At 38.8% G+C, this 17744-nt stretch overlaps 1 protein-coding gene across 3 annotated transcripts in view; it reads left to right on the top strand.

The window, feature by feature from the left end:
* Positions 1-752: 752 nt before the first annotated feature.
* sbf2 (SET binding factor 2) overlaps positions 753-17744 on the top strand; it is a 521046-nt gene continuing 504054 nt past the window's right edge. For all 3 annotated transcript variants that reach the window (XM_073049581.1, XM_073049580.1, XM_073049579.1), the window contains exon 1: positions 753-921. In XM_073049581.1, the coding sequence (XP_072905682.1) occupies positions 867-921 (55 nt within the window). In that variant the 5' untranslated portion in view covers positions 753-866. The remainder of the gene's footprint in view (positions 922-17744) is intronic.

Raw genomic sequence — 17744 nt, 5'->3', positions numbered from 1 at the left:
GGATTTGTAATAAATGCAAGAGAATAAGTTTATAGTATATTTATTCCAAAAAAAAATTAAAAGTGCTGCACGGTTTTCAGACTGTGTTTAAAAAAAAATTCCTGCTCAGAGCAATGGTAGATCCGAGTAGCTGTCAAAAAAAGGGGGGAACGTTGCACATGCCTCTGCATATAAGTATCTTGGGGCACTGGAAAAATACCACCAACTCTTTCTTTCTTTCGTCTCTGAATTACTAAGTTGAGTTGTAGGAGTTTCTCTATTGCCCCATGTTGGAGTCCCGTTGCAATATTGCAGGGTAATCGAGTGAATTCACCGCCAGCTTGAAACGCGACTAATGTTCATCGTTGGAATCGATATTCCATATCAGTTCACCTGTTCCTTTTAAGGCAGAACGAATGCTCGATTGGCTTGAAGTCAGTTTAAGATCTAGGTCCTCACTCCTTGGATTTACAACGTTCTATCTTGCCGAAAATCTCCATGGCAATTGTCCTGTTTCGATCAGCGTAAACTGCAATATCCAATTTATTTTGAGTCGCAACGGGAACGTTGATGAGTAATTGTGAACATTACACACAGCAGTGCCCAGATTGGAAAACGTCAGACGGAAAACTACAGCAAAAACCGCCGGATAAACCATGAGCTTGTAGAAGCATGGATGACGTGTGTAGCAGAGCGTGTTTACATGCCTTGCGGAATCCCACGGTCGCTCTCCGGGTACAGCGAGCCGAGCTGCGGGCAGACCTGGACGCCGCCCAGCGAGCCCGTTGGCGCACGCGTACTGCGCTGGCTGGGATTAAACATGGCTGAGGCTTGCAATGGAGAGAAATGTTAAGCTTCTCTGTTTGGAGCTCTGATATCCACGAGGAATGACGAGATTGGCTGATTACTTCGTGGTGGTCGGTTACGACTCCGAAAAGACGGGTGAGCAAAGAATAAAATTGAAAAGGAGGACTTTAACCATGTGTGTCCATCTCTTTTCTGTCGGCGAGAATCCTTTAGGCCGTGAGTGGTTCCAGAGCAGCTGAGTTGATTCAGTGGGCAGAGGGTGTATACTGTACTGAACTTCGTTGTTATTATACAAATGCTTAATATAAACTTTATTCAGGCTTTCTCTATATACTAGATGTGATGTTTGTTTTTATTACGTTGTTGTTAATTGAATCATTCACAACAACGAAAGAAACATCTGCTATCCAGTTCTCAATGACTAATTATTGACGCGTAGAGTAGCTTTGGAAAAACAAAAGCATATTTGTGTTTTGTAACTACGTCAGAGTCTTGAGTTACACTTTTCTCAACAGTTTAACGTGAGTAATCAGTAAAATTGTTGGTACAATTTATTTATCTGTACAATAAATTATAAGGTAAGAAACGGTATAGTTCCCAAAAAACACCAGCCTGAATATATTCTCTTCAACGAATACTACTGAAATATGGTCTTGTATTAGCATCATAAGATAACACATTTCCCTCTGCATAAACCAGAGACTCTAGTATTTCATTGATTTTTTTTTGATTACGCAGTTAGCTGGTGAAATTTACCACTGCCACAGCATTCTGGTGTGAACAGAACAAGAAACTGATAAATACTGTAACCCCCAAACTTTTCCCATTACCTTATGATGCTTTGTACTTTTATTTTTAAGAAAGCTTAAATTGTGGAGCATTTTCTGAGTGGATGTGGGCCATCTACATTTTTAGCTTGAATGACTAGACTTAGTAAAAAAAATTCTGCTGATTCCAGCATTTGAAAGCAGAAGTCAGGTTATGCAGCCCAAATTGTTGTGTTTTCTTTTTACTATCTTTCTTGGATTGAAAGTGTACAGATTAAACTATTCCTTTCATCAATTTAAAATATTCCATCATTTTGGAGATTGCTTGAAAGTAATTTGAAGTTTAACTGTACAGTTTTTAAATTAAATGATATTCACTGGGAGGTGGGAATAAACTTCTTCAAATTAACCTTAATGCATTTGGCTGTATTTAAAAGGGACAGTTTAGGGCATGTGTATTTATTTTTATCCAGATAGTATTGAATAGTCCCAAAACAAGGCTTGACTTTATCTTACTTTACTATGCAATCTTCTGTTTGAGCTCTTTGTAGTGTTTGTTCACTAACAACTGAAATATTGGTTAGGAGGTTAATGGAGTACACATCTGATACAACAACTATAAATTACCAAGAAAGTTAATTATAATTTAAATTGTACATCTAATGTCTTTTGAATTTTTGGAAAATAGCTGATGCACTGATTTCTATACTCCACTCTACAAAATATATTATTTCTTTCCGTGCTGCTTTAGGAATCATTTTTGAAAATACTTTTTTTAACATCCATATTCAGAGTGAAAACGGTAGCAACCACTGTGCGTGCTGCCAATGAAACGAGTTAAACACCTGTGCGATTTGTTCACTCATTGTGTTGACAGTCAAAATCTGTGCAGAGAAAAGGAGTAGCAAATAAAACTAATTGAGCAATTGTGATTTGTTCGCTCTGGTGTTTTGCTGTCAATTGTGGTTGAGTGACTGGTATTCTTCCTGTCATACCTTGATCATCGTCACCACAACACCCAATAGGAAAGCCCTTGCCTCAGTTCCCATTAGATTGTCACTGACTACTTGCAGAAGAACTGGAGGGCTTTGGTGCAGCCTGGTCAATGAAAGCTACAGTTCATTGACTGTATGTGGTTGCTACTTGAGCTCAATCTCCATGGCAACAAATACAGTAGATATAATTTTTAGTACATCTTTGAGCTTATTGTTTTGAATTCATTTTTCTGCAGTTAGCTTCAGAAAATCTTTAAGATTGAGAATTCAGTATTTAGCATTGAGTAAACCTGTTAATCAAGAAAAGCTTTTGATTCTTCCTTGCTTTATAAAATTTTTGACTATTAATCTTATTACACCACTTTCCATTGTCCTGTTCTTGCATTATTTTCTTAAAATCAATGATGTTGTATATTCTTTTTCCCATCAATGATATGTATATTTTTCAAATTCAGTCTATAAGATCACTAAAGTGGGGATATACTAATCAGGATAGACAAATGAAATTTGTGACTTTTCATAATTTTGGTTAAATTATTTTTGTATGAAAGATGATTTAACTACCTTTTGGACATTTTACCTGTGTCACTTTTAAAAATTGTAGTTGAGTGTGATATTCAAAATAATGCAGATGCTGGAAATACTTAGCAGGTCTGGGCTGTATCTGTGGAAAGGGAAACAGTTTATGTTTCAGGGCATAACCTTCATTATGGTGCTTTGTAGACATTTTACTCCAAAAAGTGGGCACAGTGAGGCAAATTATCTTTATTTTTGCTCTGTGATTCGTTCTTTTACATAAGAGGTAGCATGTCTACAGACGGACAAAGTGACTGGTGACATTGAAATTGTGTTTGGTAAAATTATTGATGGTACGCAGGCAAGCTAAGAAAGTTTGTTGAATGAGCTGTCACATTAACATATGGTTAAGAAAGTTATGGAGGCTATTAGTGGTGAGCCCTTTTGGTGGGATAGCACAATTGGAAGGAAAAACAAATGCCAAAACTGCTACAGATAAGTTGTGTTAATTGGATTGTTGTGGAATCGAAGACTGGATAGTATGTAATGAAAGCTTCTGTCTTCGATTCTGAGCTGGCTTTGTGTAATAGCAGTCCAGTTTATCCCACTTCTGTCCTTTCTTCATAATTTGCAAAAGTTTACACCTTGAGTAGTTTTATTTATTTTGTTTTCTTTGAATGTTACTGAATCTGTTTCCACCAGCTTTCTGGCTGGTAGTGTATTCCAGATCTTGTTATTTATATCTTAGAAAATACTAATCCTTTTAGATTCTTTTGCCTGTTTTCTTCATCCTGTCCTCTAGTTCTTGACGCATCCACAAGTGGGATCAGTTTCTTCTATATATTTTTTGTTGTCTTTTTATTAATTTAGATCAATCTGTAACTCTTCTTTCAGGAACAATTGTATCTTTTTTCTCTCTATGCAAACTGAAGTTCCTTGTCCCAGGGATACTTTGATTTTTTTTTTCTCTCTTCTTCATGCTCTCTTTGGCCTTAGCACCTTTTCAGAAGTGTGGCCCCAATCTGGAACGGTACTCTAGTTATGGCCAAGCTGACATTTTGCAAAGGTGTTTTATAAAACTTGCTTGTAACTTGCTTATGTTCTTCCTCTGTATTATGAAGACCAGGAACATCAGAATCAGGTTTATTATCACTGGCATGTGACATGAAATTTGTTAACTTAGCAGCAGCAGTTCAATGCAATACAGAATCTAGCAGAGAGAGGAAAAAAAAATAAAACATAATAAATAAAAATAAACAAGTAAATCAATTACATATAATGAATAGATTATTTAAAAACATGTGCAGAAATGGAAATACTGTATATTAAAAAAGTGAGGTAGTGTCCAAAGCTTAAAAGTCCATTTAGGAATCAGATGGCAGAGGGGAAGAAGCTGTTCCTGAATTGCTGAGTGTGTGCCTTCAGGCTTCTGTATCTCCTACCTGATGGTAACAGTGAGAAAAGTGCATGCCCTGGGTGCTAGAGGTCTTTAATAATGGACGCTGTCTTTCTGAGACACTGCTTCTTAAGGATGTCCTGGATACTGTGTACTTTAAATTTTTCTCAAAGATCTACGATTTTAGAACATAAAACAATGCAGGACAGGAACAAGCCCTTGTGCCAAACTAATAAAATTACTAATCAAATGACTAGACTAATCTCTTCTGCCTACCCGATGTCCATATTCTTCCATTTTCCTCACATTTATGTGTTCCAATGTTTCTGCCTCTCTGACCACCCCAGACATTGCATTCCAGGCACCCACCACTCTGTGTGTATTTGGGGGGAGGGAAACTTGCCCCTCATATCTCCTTTGGAACTACTCCCTCACCTTAAATGTCCTCTGGTATAAGACATTTCACATCATGGAAAAAAAAATATTTCTGTCTACTCTATTTAGGTCTCTCAAAATCTTATTGACCTCTACAAGTTCTCCCCTTAGCCCCTGCTGCTCCAGAGAAAACAACTCAAGTTTGTCCAACCTCTCGCTATAACACATGCCCTCTAATCCAGGCAGCATCCTGCCAAACCTTTTCTGCATCTTCTCCAAAGCCTTGACATCCTTCCTATAATAGGGCAACCAGAACTGTTTACAATATTCCAGATGCAACCTGACTAGGTTTTTATAAAGCTGCAACATAACTTCCTGACTCTTGAACTTAATACCTCAACTTATAAAGGCAAGCATGCCATACACCATCAATCTTTGTATCATTTGCAATTTCATCCAGGTCATTTATATACAATTGTAAGAAAAAGTTTGTGAACCCTTTGCAATTACCTGCATTTCTGAATTAATTACTCAAAATGTGCTCTGATCTTCATCCAAGTCACAATAATACACACGCACTATCTGCCTAAACTAACTGTACACTATTATACTTCTCGTCAATACTGAGTACAACATTTAAACAATCACAGTCTAGGTTCAAATATGTGAATCTCTGGGGTAATGCCTTTCACAAAAGCAATTTGGAGTTAGGTGTTCCAATCAATGAGGTGAGAATTGAGGTATTCTGATATATAACACAAAGCCAGGTCACTGAGAGAACTTGCTCTTATCAAGAAAGATCTGTTTATGTACACCGTGCCTCAATCAAAACAACTCTCAGAGGGCCTTGGAAGAAGAATTGCAGAGATGCATGAAGCTGGAAAAGGCTACAAAAGCATTTCTAAAGGCAGTAGACCTACAGAAATCTCTAGAACCTACTAAAATCTCTGTTCATGTGTCCACTATAACAAGAATGGTGTTCTTGGAAGGACACCACAGAGGAAACCACTGCTCTCCAAAACAAAAACATTGCTGCAAGTCTCAAGTTTGCAAAAGACCACCTGGATGTTCCACAATGCTTTTGGGATAATGTTCTGTGGACATTCACACCAAAAGTTGAACTTCTTGGCAAAAATTCACACCACTATGTTTGGAGGAAAAAGGGCACTGCAAACCAACACCAAAACCTCATCCTAACTGTGAAGCATGGTGGAAGGAGTATCATGTTTTGGGGCTGACATTTTACCAGAGAATGTCAGGGTAGCAATTCTTCACCTGAAGCCTAATAGAAAGCGGATGGTGCAACAAGATAATAATCTAGAACAGAAGAGTAGATCAGCAACAGAATGGTTTAAAAAGAAGAAAATTTGTGTTTTGGAATGGCTAAGTCAGAATCCAGACCTTAATCCAAGGCATAATCTGTATAGGGCTGTTCATGCAAGGTATCCCAGGAATATTGATCAACTGAAACAGGTTTATATGGAGGAATAGTCTAAAGTTCCTCTTCGCCATTGAGTAAGTCTGATCAGCAGCCACAGGATATGTTTGGTGGAGGTTATTGCTGCCAAATAAGGTTCTACCAGTTATTTTATTATAAGAGTTCACTTCACATATTTTTCCAGCCTGGACTTTGATTGTTTAAATGGTGTACTCTAATGTCAAGAAGAAGTATAGTTGTTTGTTCGTTATAAGTTTAGGCAGATTGTGTTTGTCTATTATTGTGACTTAGATGAAGCTCAGGCCACATTTTATGACTAATTAATGCAGAAAACCAGGTAATTATTTATATTATCTGTAAACTTGTGTTTTCTGTGGTTTAAGTCTAATCTTAACTATTAGTCCTTCATTTTGTTTAAATGCCTGGTGGAGAATAATGCATTCAGTGTTTTAAATCTATGAATACTTTTAGATCCATGAAGAACAGCTAATGTACTCTGCATGACCATACTCTGAATTATTTTTGGGTGTTCCTAATCTTGTATTATCAGTGGAAGTTTTGCTTTTTTCTAATCTATTCCCCCATGCTCGTCTTTCAGAGTTTCTTTTCCCTGTTATTGATTCATGTGAATTCTGAAGGTGGATATCAGCAGCTACTGCCTAATTATTTTTATGGACCTCCAGCATGGATTGCTGGAAAGGAAATGAGCATTGAGCAATTTTTTTGCTTGCAATTGGGCTCAGCATTTGAAGAAGCATTCTTGGTTGGTATAGTTGAGATTGGCTAATTATGCAGAATCAAACTTCATTATGTATTTTAGTCATAATTGACACGATATATGCTGAGTTCAACTTGAACAAGTGTATGACTGTCCAAGGACAATTTTGTTTTGTGGTTGGAACGCATTTGCTTCAATTGGTAATGCATACTTTCAATCAGTTACTGGGTAGGGTTGCAATAGAAATAGTAACCTTTCTGTAAGTCAGGGATCCAAAAGTGAATTCCGGAATCTTAACAGTTTTCTTTGTTTGAGGAAATATAAAACAGTACTTTAGTGATTAATGAATCTTTCTTTCATTTGAGGCACATCTCTCTGCATTAAGTATTCTAAGATTTTCAGGTTCAGGAAAAATGGCTTGAATCAATGGAATGGATAACGTTGGGACAGATTAAACAGAAATATACTCTTTGATGCTACTCTTTTCAAAAATGTGGGTTTAGATAATTGTGTGGTATTGGGCACCAGATTACATCTGTGGCTTGCCTCCAGTGGTTTCCTTTGCTTTTTTTTTTGTTGTTGTCGAATTGATGCAGTTCTGTTCTGTTTTAAAACCATGCTGATCTTAAAGCTTGAACACTAGTTCAGGGAACCACTCAGCCCAGCAGACTGAGCTTGTTTGGTGTTTCTCCACTGCCATAGCTTCCTTCTTAACCTAGATCTGCATTTGGATGTTTGGTTGATTGCTGAGCTTGGCAAAATGTTTGCAGACATTTTGGGTCCAATTGAGAAGACATCATCAGTGTGCAGTTGATGTTGTCTCCTCAGAATGCTGGCTTGTATGCTCCTCCAGGGTCTGAATGAATATTGATTAGATGTCGTGATCTGGTTGTCTGGTTCAAAACACTGAACAGTTTAGCAGTAGAAGATTCTAATTGGTTAGCTTTGAGGGAGGTCCATTGGAAGTGTTTGCTTCGCTGTTCAGATCCTGAGATTACTGGTGATTTGTTAATTGTTGATGTTGTTTTCTCTTTTCTCTGTAAGGGTTCATATACCAGATCTATGTTGATGTGTTTGTTGATGGATCCTTCTAAAGCGAACCACGCTTTGAGAAATTCTCATTCTCTTCTTATTTTTGCTTGAGTCTAGACTCTGGCTGTCGTCCAATTGAAATAGATCTGCATTTGTTTTTGCATTGGAAACAAATAAGCCTGGTTTTAACTGGTGTACTTTGGATGTCAGTGATGCTGGCTGTTGAGTTGACTAAACTGTAGAAAGGGGGATAGGCTGGTGCAATACGTACAAGTAATCACAAAGGTCTTCAACCTATCATGTTTTCCTGATTGTAAAATAATTTCTGCCAGTTACTTTTGTAAATAGTGAAAAACAAAATTCAACAATATTGTGACTAGCCTCTTGGGGTTTCCTTGTGGAACCATTGATATTACTTTAAATCCGACTACATCATGAGCCCTTTTTAGCAACCTCCTTGCCTCCTTTTTAGGATTAACAGTGATCCGATTTGCAGTGACCTGTGTGGTGGAATAATGTTTTCATGTTGCATTATACAATGTTTTGATTTGGTGGAATGTAATGTTTATGTTTGATAGGAGCAGTAAATTGAGAAAAAAATGTATAAAATATATGATATGTAAGTGTTAAACAGGAACAAAACAAATAAAATAGATAGTATAGTTCAGCAGTTAGCTTTGCCTCATGGTTTCAGGGACAGAGGTTCAGTTGTGATCTTGAATGCTGTCTCTGTAGAGTTTGCACATCCTTCTTGTAACCACATGGGTTTCCTCACACATCCTAAATAGTTGATAGTAAACTAATTAATTAATGTAAAATATGCTTTTAGTGTAGGTGAGTGGCAGAAGAATCAATAGGAACTTCATGAGCATCTGTAGGTGGGTTAAATGGCAGAGGTACAGGAACATGAAGTGTGAGTGGTACTAATTGGAATTTATTTCAAAAAAAGTAGTAATTTTCTGGCTTTCAATAAAAGCTATACTAATGTTTGCCAATCAGTGTTGTGTGTAAGTGTTTAAACTCATTCTGGGTTTTTTTTTTGTTCAGTCAATTTGATACTGGATAATCAGGCAGAAGTTAACCATGACCATTAACCAAGAATTTCAGTTCCGGTATTTTTTAAAATCATAAGATGTTAATGATAACCAAACATTGTTAAAATCCATCCAATTTACTGAATGTCTTTTGAGGAGGAAATCTGGGATCCTGATGCAGATCCACAGAATTGTGATTGACTCTTAATTGGCCTTCCCCCACTCAGACTATTAAGCAATAAACTTTGCACTGAATTGGACACAGCAGAGTAACTCCCAAGTGAGTTGATCTTGCAAGTTCCCCATGTTTAAATTGGGAGTGAAATCCTGCAGATGAATCAAGCAGAAGTTTCATATGGCTGTCCTCAGAATCACATGTGGGCCACCACATTCTTGTGTCCCCAGTTTCCCCACTTTGTTACAGTCAAGCCAAGGATCAACCCTGCTGCTCCCAGCATGCTGGTTGTACTTGAGGAGACTGCTTGATATGAGACTACATGTATGCTGACAAGCAAAATGGTATGCAGTAGACATAATTGAGTCAATAACCAATCAATCTTCTCAAAGATGTGCAGTCCAGCCACATTTAGTTGTGAATTATTGTTGAACAGTCATTGAGTTTCCTTCTTGCCTCCACTTCGTGAAGATATTGTATGTGAGTTGTGATCTAAATAAACCCCTGAAGTTGAGAGGCAGCCATGTAATTTGCTGCATCACCTTCCATCCAATGCATAAGTAATATATTATTGAAAAAATCAATTTCTGCACTATTCACTACTTTCTTCATTTTGGATTATATAATTATTTACTGCACTATATGGCTTTCTACAAAGCTCTGATGTCTATAACACATTCAATGGCAAGTAAAACGAACAGTATTAAATCTATTGGTTTCTCATGGGTATGACGGATTCTGCAGATGCTTAAAATCTTGAACACACAAGGTCCTAGAGAAACTCAGCAGGTCAGACAGCATCCATGGAGAGGAATAAATAGTTGACGTTTCGGGCTGAGATACTTAATCAGGACTGGAAAGGAAGTGGGGGGGAGCCAGAAATAAGTTGGTGGGAGGGGTGGGAGTATAAGCTGGAGGATGATAAGTGAAACCAGGTGAAGGGGGGAATGGATAAGGGAGGGGGCTGTAGTAAGTAGCTGGGAAATGATAGGTGTAAGAGACAAAGAGCTGAAGAAGGAGGAATCTGATTGGGAGTAAGGATAGTAGGAGGGACACCGGAGGGAGGTCACGGGTAGGTGAGGAGAAGAGGTAATAGGTGAGCCAGAATGGGAATGGAAAAATGGCGGGGGGGGGGGGGGGTGAATGGGAAGGAGAAATTGCTGTGTTTTAGAAATAAATGCTCATGTCATCAGTTTGGAGGTTACCCAGACAGAAAATGAGGCGTTACTCCTCCGACCTGCAAGTTGTTTTATTGTAGCAGTAGAGGAGGCCATGGACTGACATTTTGGAATGCTGACCTGAAAAGGGTGGTCGCGGCTTCCCTTTTCTTCCACGTTCTACTGTGCTCTGTCCTCTCTTATCAGATTCATCCTCCTTCAGCCCTTTACCTCTACCATCTATCTCCTCCCAAATTCTTTCCCTCCCCTTCCACTTGGTTTCACCCATCACCTACCACCTTTCCCCCACTTCATATTCTGGCTTCTGCTTTCTTACTTTCCAATCCTGATGAAGGGTCTTGCCTGAAAGTTGACTGTAAATTCCTCTCCATGCTGTCTGACCCGCTGAGTTACCAAGTCAGAAACTAGCTTTCTCAGCTTAATAAGAATGATTAACTTGTGCAGTCATATGACTAGTAAGCCAGCTCAGTCAAAAAAAATTAAAGTCAAAGGAATGTTGCTCTGAAATTATTTAAAGCAACAAATTCAAGTGGCGAACTGTTTCACTTCACAGCTCATTTTAAACTGAAGTTTAAAGAAAAAGCAAAATGTTTAGTTCCTCAAAAAGCACAGGGCAAATTAAGGGCTTATGGTGTTTCAATCATTGTTTAGAAATATTTGAAAATGTGTTAATTTAAGGAAATTGGAGTCTTCAACAAATTTGGAAAATGTATGATGGTTAGGAAGGATCATACTTTGAACAGCCAAAGGACCAAAGTTGGGGAAACATAGAAAACCTTCAGCACAATACAGGCCCTTTAGCCCACAAAGCTGTGCTGAAGATGGCCTTACCTTTGAAATTATCTAGGGTTACCCGTAGCCCTCTTATTTTTTTTGGGCTCCATGTACCTGTCCAGCAGTCTCTTGAAAGACCCTATTGTATCCTCCTCCCTCACTGTTGCTGGCAGCCCATTCCACACGCTCACCACTCTCTGCGTTTATATAAAATAACACTTACCCCTTCTGTCTCCTCTGTACCTACTTACAGGCACCTCAAAACTGTGCCCTTAGGATGGCCATTCCAGCCCTGGGAAGAAGCCTCTGACTATCCACACGGTCAATGCCTCTCATCTTATACACCTCTATCAGGTCACTTCTCATCCTCCGTCGCTCCAAGGAAAAATGGCGGCGTTCACTCAACCTGTTCTCATAAGGCATGCTCCCAATCCAGGCAACATCCTTGTAAATCTACTCTGCACCCTTTCTATGGTTTCCACATCCTTCCTCTTGTGAGGTGACCAGAACTGAACACAGTATTCCAAGTAGGGTCTGACCAGGGTCCTATATAGCTGCAACATTACCTCTTGGCTGCTAAACTCAATCCCACGATTGATGAAGGCCAGTACACTGTACGTCGCCTTAACCACTGAGTCAACCTGCACAGCTGCTTTGAGCATCCTATGGACTTGGACTCCAAGATCCCCCTGATCCTCCACACTGCCAAGAGACTTATCATTAATACTGTATGAATATGACGAGAATAGTGTGTTTGGTAATCTTGATTAGACTTAGCACTATGGTAAATACGAACATGACAAATCATAACCACTAAATATACTTGAAATATTAAATTCTGAACAAGCAAGTTCATCTCCAAGCTTGGCTAGATAATAATCTTCAGATGTAGATACAAACATTTGCTGGAACTTTTTATAAAATGTAGGAATGGAAAACTGCCAATTTACTCAAAGTAATCCAAGTATATAAATTACATGATCACTCTTGTGCAGCTTGTTTAAAAAAATGGCTTGCTCAAAACATTTCAAGATTATAACTTGGTTAGTAAAATAAAGGCTTTTCAGTACTACTGACAAAATTTTAAAAATACTGTGCAATTTGTCCAATTGCTATACAATCAGTAAAACTGAAGTTGATATAAATGTACTTAAACTTAATAACAATACTTTGCTATTCTCCCCACAGAATATATTAATGTATTTCAGAAGCCAGCAATATAGAGCCAGTCATTTAAATTCTATCTATATTAGTGCTTTTCCCCTGAAAGCACCCAATCAACTAGCCACAATGACTCATTTTTAAAAGAATTTATAGATTCCAGTTTAGAAGAACCTTGGTCCACAAAAAAAAAGTTGCATGCTGACCTCTGGCAAGACAACAAATTAAACCAAGCTCTCTTTAGACAGAAAGCATCAGCATCCTGCTTCGACAACAGTGTACAGAACAACATTGCAGCTCCAACTTGAAAAGTAACCCAATGAACAAATTTCATTGTTGCAGTCGTCTTGCCAGTTCTAGCAATTAAAATTGTATCCTCTGTAGAATCTGAAGTTACCGTTAAATCAGGTAGCACACTTTAATGATGACTGAGAATTGGAAAAAAAAACTGTACGTATTGGAAGTCTGAAGTAAAATACAGAAAATTTTGTAAACACTCAGTAGATTAGGCAAGAACTGTGGAAAGGAAATCAAAGTTAATGTTTAAGGCCCAAAGAGCTTTCATCGTTACTTTAATAATGACTCCATGACCAATTGCAAATGGTTTACAAAACTTGCCCAGTTAAAGTTTCAGCTGGAAGAAATGCCTTTGCTGCATTCAGGACTGTCAGACATTTTTATCACATTGAATGAATCATTCTAACTGAAGACTTCAAGAGGATCCTCAGATGGAACATGGATTAGTCTGGCTGAACATATAGTGGTGCTAGAAAGGTTGTGAACCCTTTAGAATTTTATCTGTTTCTGCATAAATATGAATTAAAATGTGATCAGATCTTCACAGAAGTCCTAAAAGTAGATAAAAAAGAACCTAATTAAACAAATAACACAAAACTTTATACTTATTGAGAGAAATGATCCAATATTACATGTATTTGTTGGAAAAAGGTATGTGAACCTTTGCTTTCAGTAACCAGATTGACCCTTTTGTATAGCAGTAACTTCAACAAAATGTTTTTAGTAACTGTTAATCAGTCCTGCACCTCGGCTTGGAGGAATTTTAGACCATTCCTCTTTACAAAACTGCTTCAACTCAGGGATGTTGGTAGGCTTCTTTGCATGAACTACTTGCTTCTGGTTGTTCCACAACATTTCCATCGACTTAAAGTCAGAACTTTGACTCGGCCTTTCCAAAATGTGAAATTTCTTCTGCTTTAACCATTCTTTGGTAGACTGACTTGTATGTTTAGGATTGTTGTCCTGCTGCAAGACCCACTTTCTCTTGAGCTTCAGTTTATAGACAGATACCCTGACATTTTCCTGTAGAATTTGCAGGTACAGTTCAGAATTCATAGTTCCATCTATGATGCAAGCTGTCCTGGTCCTGAGGCAGCAAAGCAGGCTCAAATCATGACACTGCCACCACCATGTTTCACAGATGGGATGAGGTCGTTATGCTGGAATGTAGTCTTTGCTTTTCGTCAAACATAACACTTCTCATTTAAGACTTCATCTGTCCACAGAACATTCTTCCAATAGCCTTCTGGCATATCCAGGTGGTCTTTAGTAAATTTTAGATGGGAAGCAATGCTCTTCTTAGAGAGTAGTGGCTTTCTCCTTGCAATCCGGCTATGCACACCATTGCTATTCAGCGTTTGCCTGATGGTAGATTCATGAACACTGACATTAGCAAATGCAAGAGAGGCCTGTAGCTCCTTAGATGTTACCCTGGGGTTCTATGTGACCTCCTGGAATATTACATGCCTTGCTCTTGGAGTGATTTTTGTTGGTTGGCCACTCCTGGGGAGAGTAACAATGGCTTTGAATTTCCTCCATTTGTACACTGTCTGCCTGACTGTGGATTGGTGGAGCCTAAACTCTAGAAATGGTTATGTATCCTTTTCTAGCCTGGTGACCATCAACTTTTTTTCTGAGGTTCTCTGAAATCTTCTTTGAGGCATGGCATACTTCTAAAAACCTCTGTGGTGAAGATCAGACTTTGATAGTGAAGATCCAGATTTACGTTCTTTAAATTGGGCAGGGCCTCCCACACTCACACTGGATTGATTGAAACAACTGACTGTAATTTCCTCTTTAAATGAACTGATAATAGAGGTTCACATACTTTTTCCAACAAATACATGTAATATTGGATCATTTTTCTCAATAAAGTATGTTTTTGTGTTTTTTATTTACCGGTAATTGGGTTCTCTTTATCTAGTTTTAGGACTTGTGTGAAGAACTGATCATTTTAGGTCACATGCAGAAATTAGAGAAAATTCTAAAGGCATCACTGTAATTGCAGATGTCTTTAGTCCAAGGATAGGGATGATCATGGTGAACTCTCCTGTCATTCATTCTCTTGCTCTTTTTCTCCTAGATAGACTCATGGATAACAGAATGTCTTGTGAGTTTAAGGTAAAGGTAGTGTTTGGCATGCTTCCTTTCATCTTTCAGAGTGTTGAATACTGGAATTGGTGTGAACATAAGACCGCAAGACAGGAGCAGAATTGGGCTGTTTGCCCATGTCATGTTACAGCTGTACAGGATGTTAGTGAGAGTACAATTGGGCTACTGGTGCTCAGGTGTAGGAAGGATCTTACTAAGCTGGAAGGGATGTAGAAAAGATTCTTGAGGGTATTGCTGGAGTGGATGGCTTGAGTTACAAATGAGAGACTGGATAGGCTGGGGCAGTTGGAAACTGAGGGAGTGAGCTTACAGGCATTAGTGGGTAGAGATAGGTCACATGGTCTTTCTTCCTTGGGTTGTGGAGTCTAAAATGAGAGGGAATAGATTTAAGGTGGTATATGGAATTAGCTGCTGGAGGAAGTGGTAGAGGCAGGTACACTATGGACAGGAAATATTCGGAGGGATTATGTACTATTTAGATAGGCATCTTGGTCAGCATGGACAAGTTGGCCCAAATGCTCTGTTATTTCAATACTGAGGGCAATGCACGATGTGCTGTCTCTGCCAACAAGTGGAGCAGGAGACAATAAGGACGTGGTACACTTCTTCTATTGCTCATGTTGAAGATCTATGCGATTGTGATAAATGGGCTCAAGGTTTTAAATGCCATCTTGAATCTTTTACACTTTTGGAGATAGAACAGGTCTGGGATTTCCAGAAGTTGATGGGGGTGGTTTGTATTATCCCCACGGACACTGAGAGCTTTCTTGAATTATTATGTCCTTGAATCATTCTCTTGCTGTAGTGGAGCTCAATAGAAAGCATCTGTATCAGAAATTAGCTAAGCAATGATGTATTCAGATCATCAGATGCAAGTGAACTTAGGGCCTCAGGTGCTGTGGATGCTTGTTTTATAGGAGATGCCAATATGTGTTAGCTTAATCTGACAGTAGATTGGAGGTTCTTGCACAAACGGTATTGGTAGTATCTCTCCATTGCTTTGGAGTATACCCAGATGGAATATAAGGTGTTTCTCCACCACCCGGAGGATGGCATCATTGTGGTACAAGAGGAGGCTATGAACTGAAATGGCAGAATGGGAATTAAATTGTTTGGACACTAGGAAGTTTCGCTTTTGGCAAATGGAGCGGAGGTACTTGAAGAAATGGTCCCCCAATTTACAATGAGCCTCACCAATGTAGAGGAGGTCACAGCGGGAGCATTGGATGTAACACCCATGTATCCCAACTCTCTGCTTTCTATTGGTTAACCAATTCTTTATCCATGCTAATACATCAGCCCCAACTCTGTGCATCCTTACCTTGTGGATAAGCCTTTTACGTGGTACCTTATTGAACACCTGGAAAACCAAGTAAATGTCCATCTGTTTCCCTCTGTCCACTGTGCTTGTTACATCCTCAAAGAACTCCAGTAAGTTTGTCAAACAGGACCTGCCTTTGGTGAATCCTTGCAGCTTTCATCTCTTTCCAGATGCTTCACTATTTCTTCTATAATGATGGCTTCAAGCATTTTCTGAACTACAGATGTTCAACTAACTGGCCTATTTTGAACAGTGGTGTGACATTCGCTGTCTCCCAGTCCGCTGGGACCTGCTCAGAGTCCAGAGAATTTTGGTAAATTATCACATGCTGTAAACTTTGCCATTTCTTTCAGAGGTGAGGGACAAGTGGAGTCCTTAAAAGTCAAGTCTGTAAGTTGTAGAATCAGCTCAGATAGTGGTGAATGAAGTTATCCATGCATGCTTAGGAGGTTGATGGTTCTAATTCTTGCATATGATGGTGAAGGACTGACTTAAAGCTTCTATATCTCCAGCCCAATAGTAGTAGCAAGAAGTACGCATGGCCTGGATGGTGGGTTTCTTTAATGTTTGCCATATTGTCAGTCTCCTTCCTATATGCTGATTTGCCACCATCTTGGATTTGGCCAAAAATAGTGGTGTCATCAGTAAACTTAAGTATGCCATTCAACTGTACTTAGTCACACAATCATAATTATAAAGTGAGTAGAGCAGGTGTATATGCACTAAATGTCTAAATGAACTAATTCTTTCTGCATAGATGTGCATATTCCTCCATTCTCTGCACATTCATGTGCCTGTCCAAGAGCCTATTAAATGCCTCTTTTGTACTTACCTCCACAGCCACCCCTGGCAGTGCATTCCAGACACCTGCCACTCTGCGATTTCAAAAAAAAACTTGCCCCACACAATTTATTTTGAACATCCTCTCTTGTCTTAAATGTATGTCCTCTAATATTAGTCATTTTAACCCTGGGAGAAAGGATACCACCTATCTACTCTACCTACACCTCTCAATTTTGTAAGCTTTTTGTATCAGGTTTCTCCTTGGTTTCTGCTATGCCAGAGAAAACAACCCAAGTTTCTCCATCTTCTACTCGTAGCTGTTGCCCTCTAATCCAAGGAAGATCCTGTAAATCTTTTCTGCCCCCCCTCCAAAGCCCCAACATCCTTCCTATAATAAAGTGACTAGAATTGAATGCAATACTCCAGAATTACATAAAATATAATTTCCTGACTCAAACTCAAACTCAACTATTGTCTGTCATTAACAATGTACTGTCCCTTTACATTTGATCTCTAAAGTGTCACACCTCACATGTGGCTGTGTCAAATTCCTTTTTGCTGTTTCTCTGCCATATTCGCAAATTATCATTATCCCACTGTATCCCTTGGTAATCTTTTACAGTATCATCAATCTTTATATGGTCAATGAACTTAATAACCCACCCATCCACATTTTCATCCAGATCATTTGTATATACTACTAACAGCATAGATCCCAGTGTGGATCTTTAGGGAGCACCAGTAGATATGCATCTCTAGCAAGAATAGGACCCATTGGCCAATACCTTTTTTTTCCAATTGGCAAGCCAATTCTGAATCCAAACCGCAAGTCAGTGTGTATGCTATGAATCTTAACCTTCTGGATGAGTCTCCTAGGAAGGGCCTT

This window comes from Hemitrygon akajei, chromosome 6, assembly GCF_048418815.1.
Source record: "Hemitrygon akajei chromosome 6, sHemAka1.3, whole genome shotgun sequence".
Taxonomy (NCBI): Eukaryota; Metazoa; Chordata; class Chondrichthyes; order Myliobatiformes; family Dasyatidae; genus Hemitrygon; species Hemitrygon akajei.
Note: the sequence above shows the minus strand (reverse complement) of the source record. Positions and strands in the feature narration are given on the sequence as shown.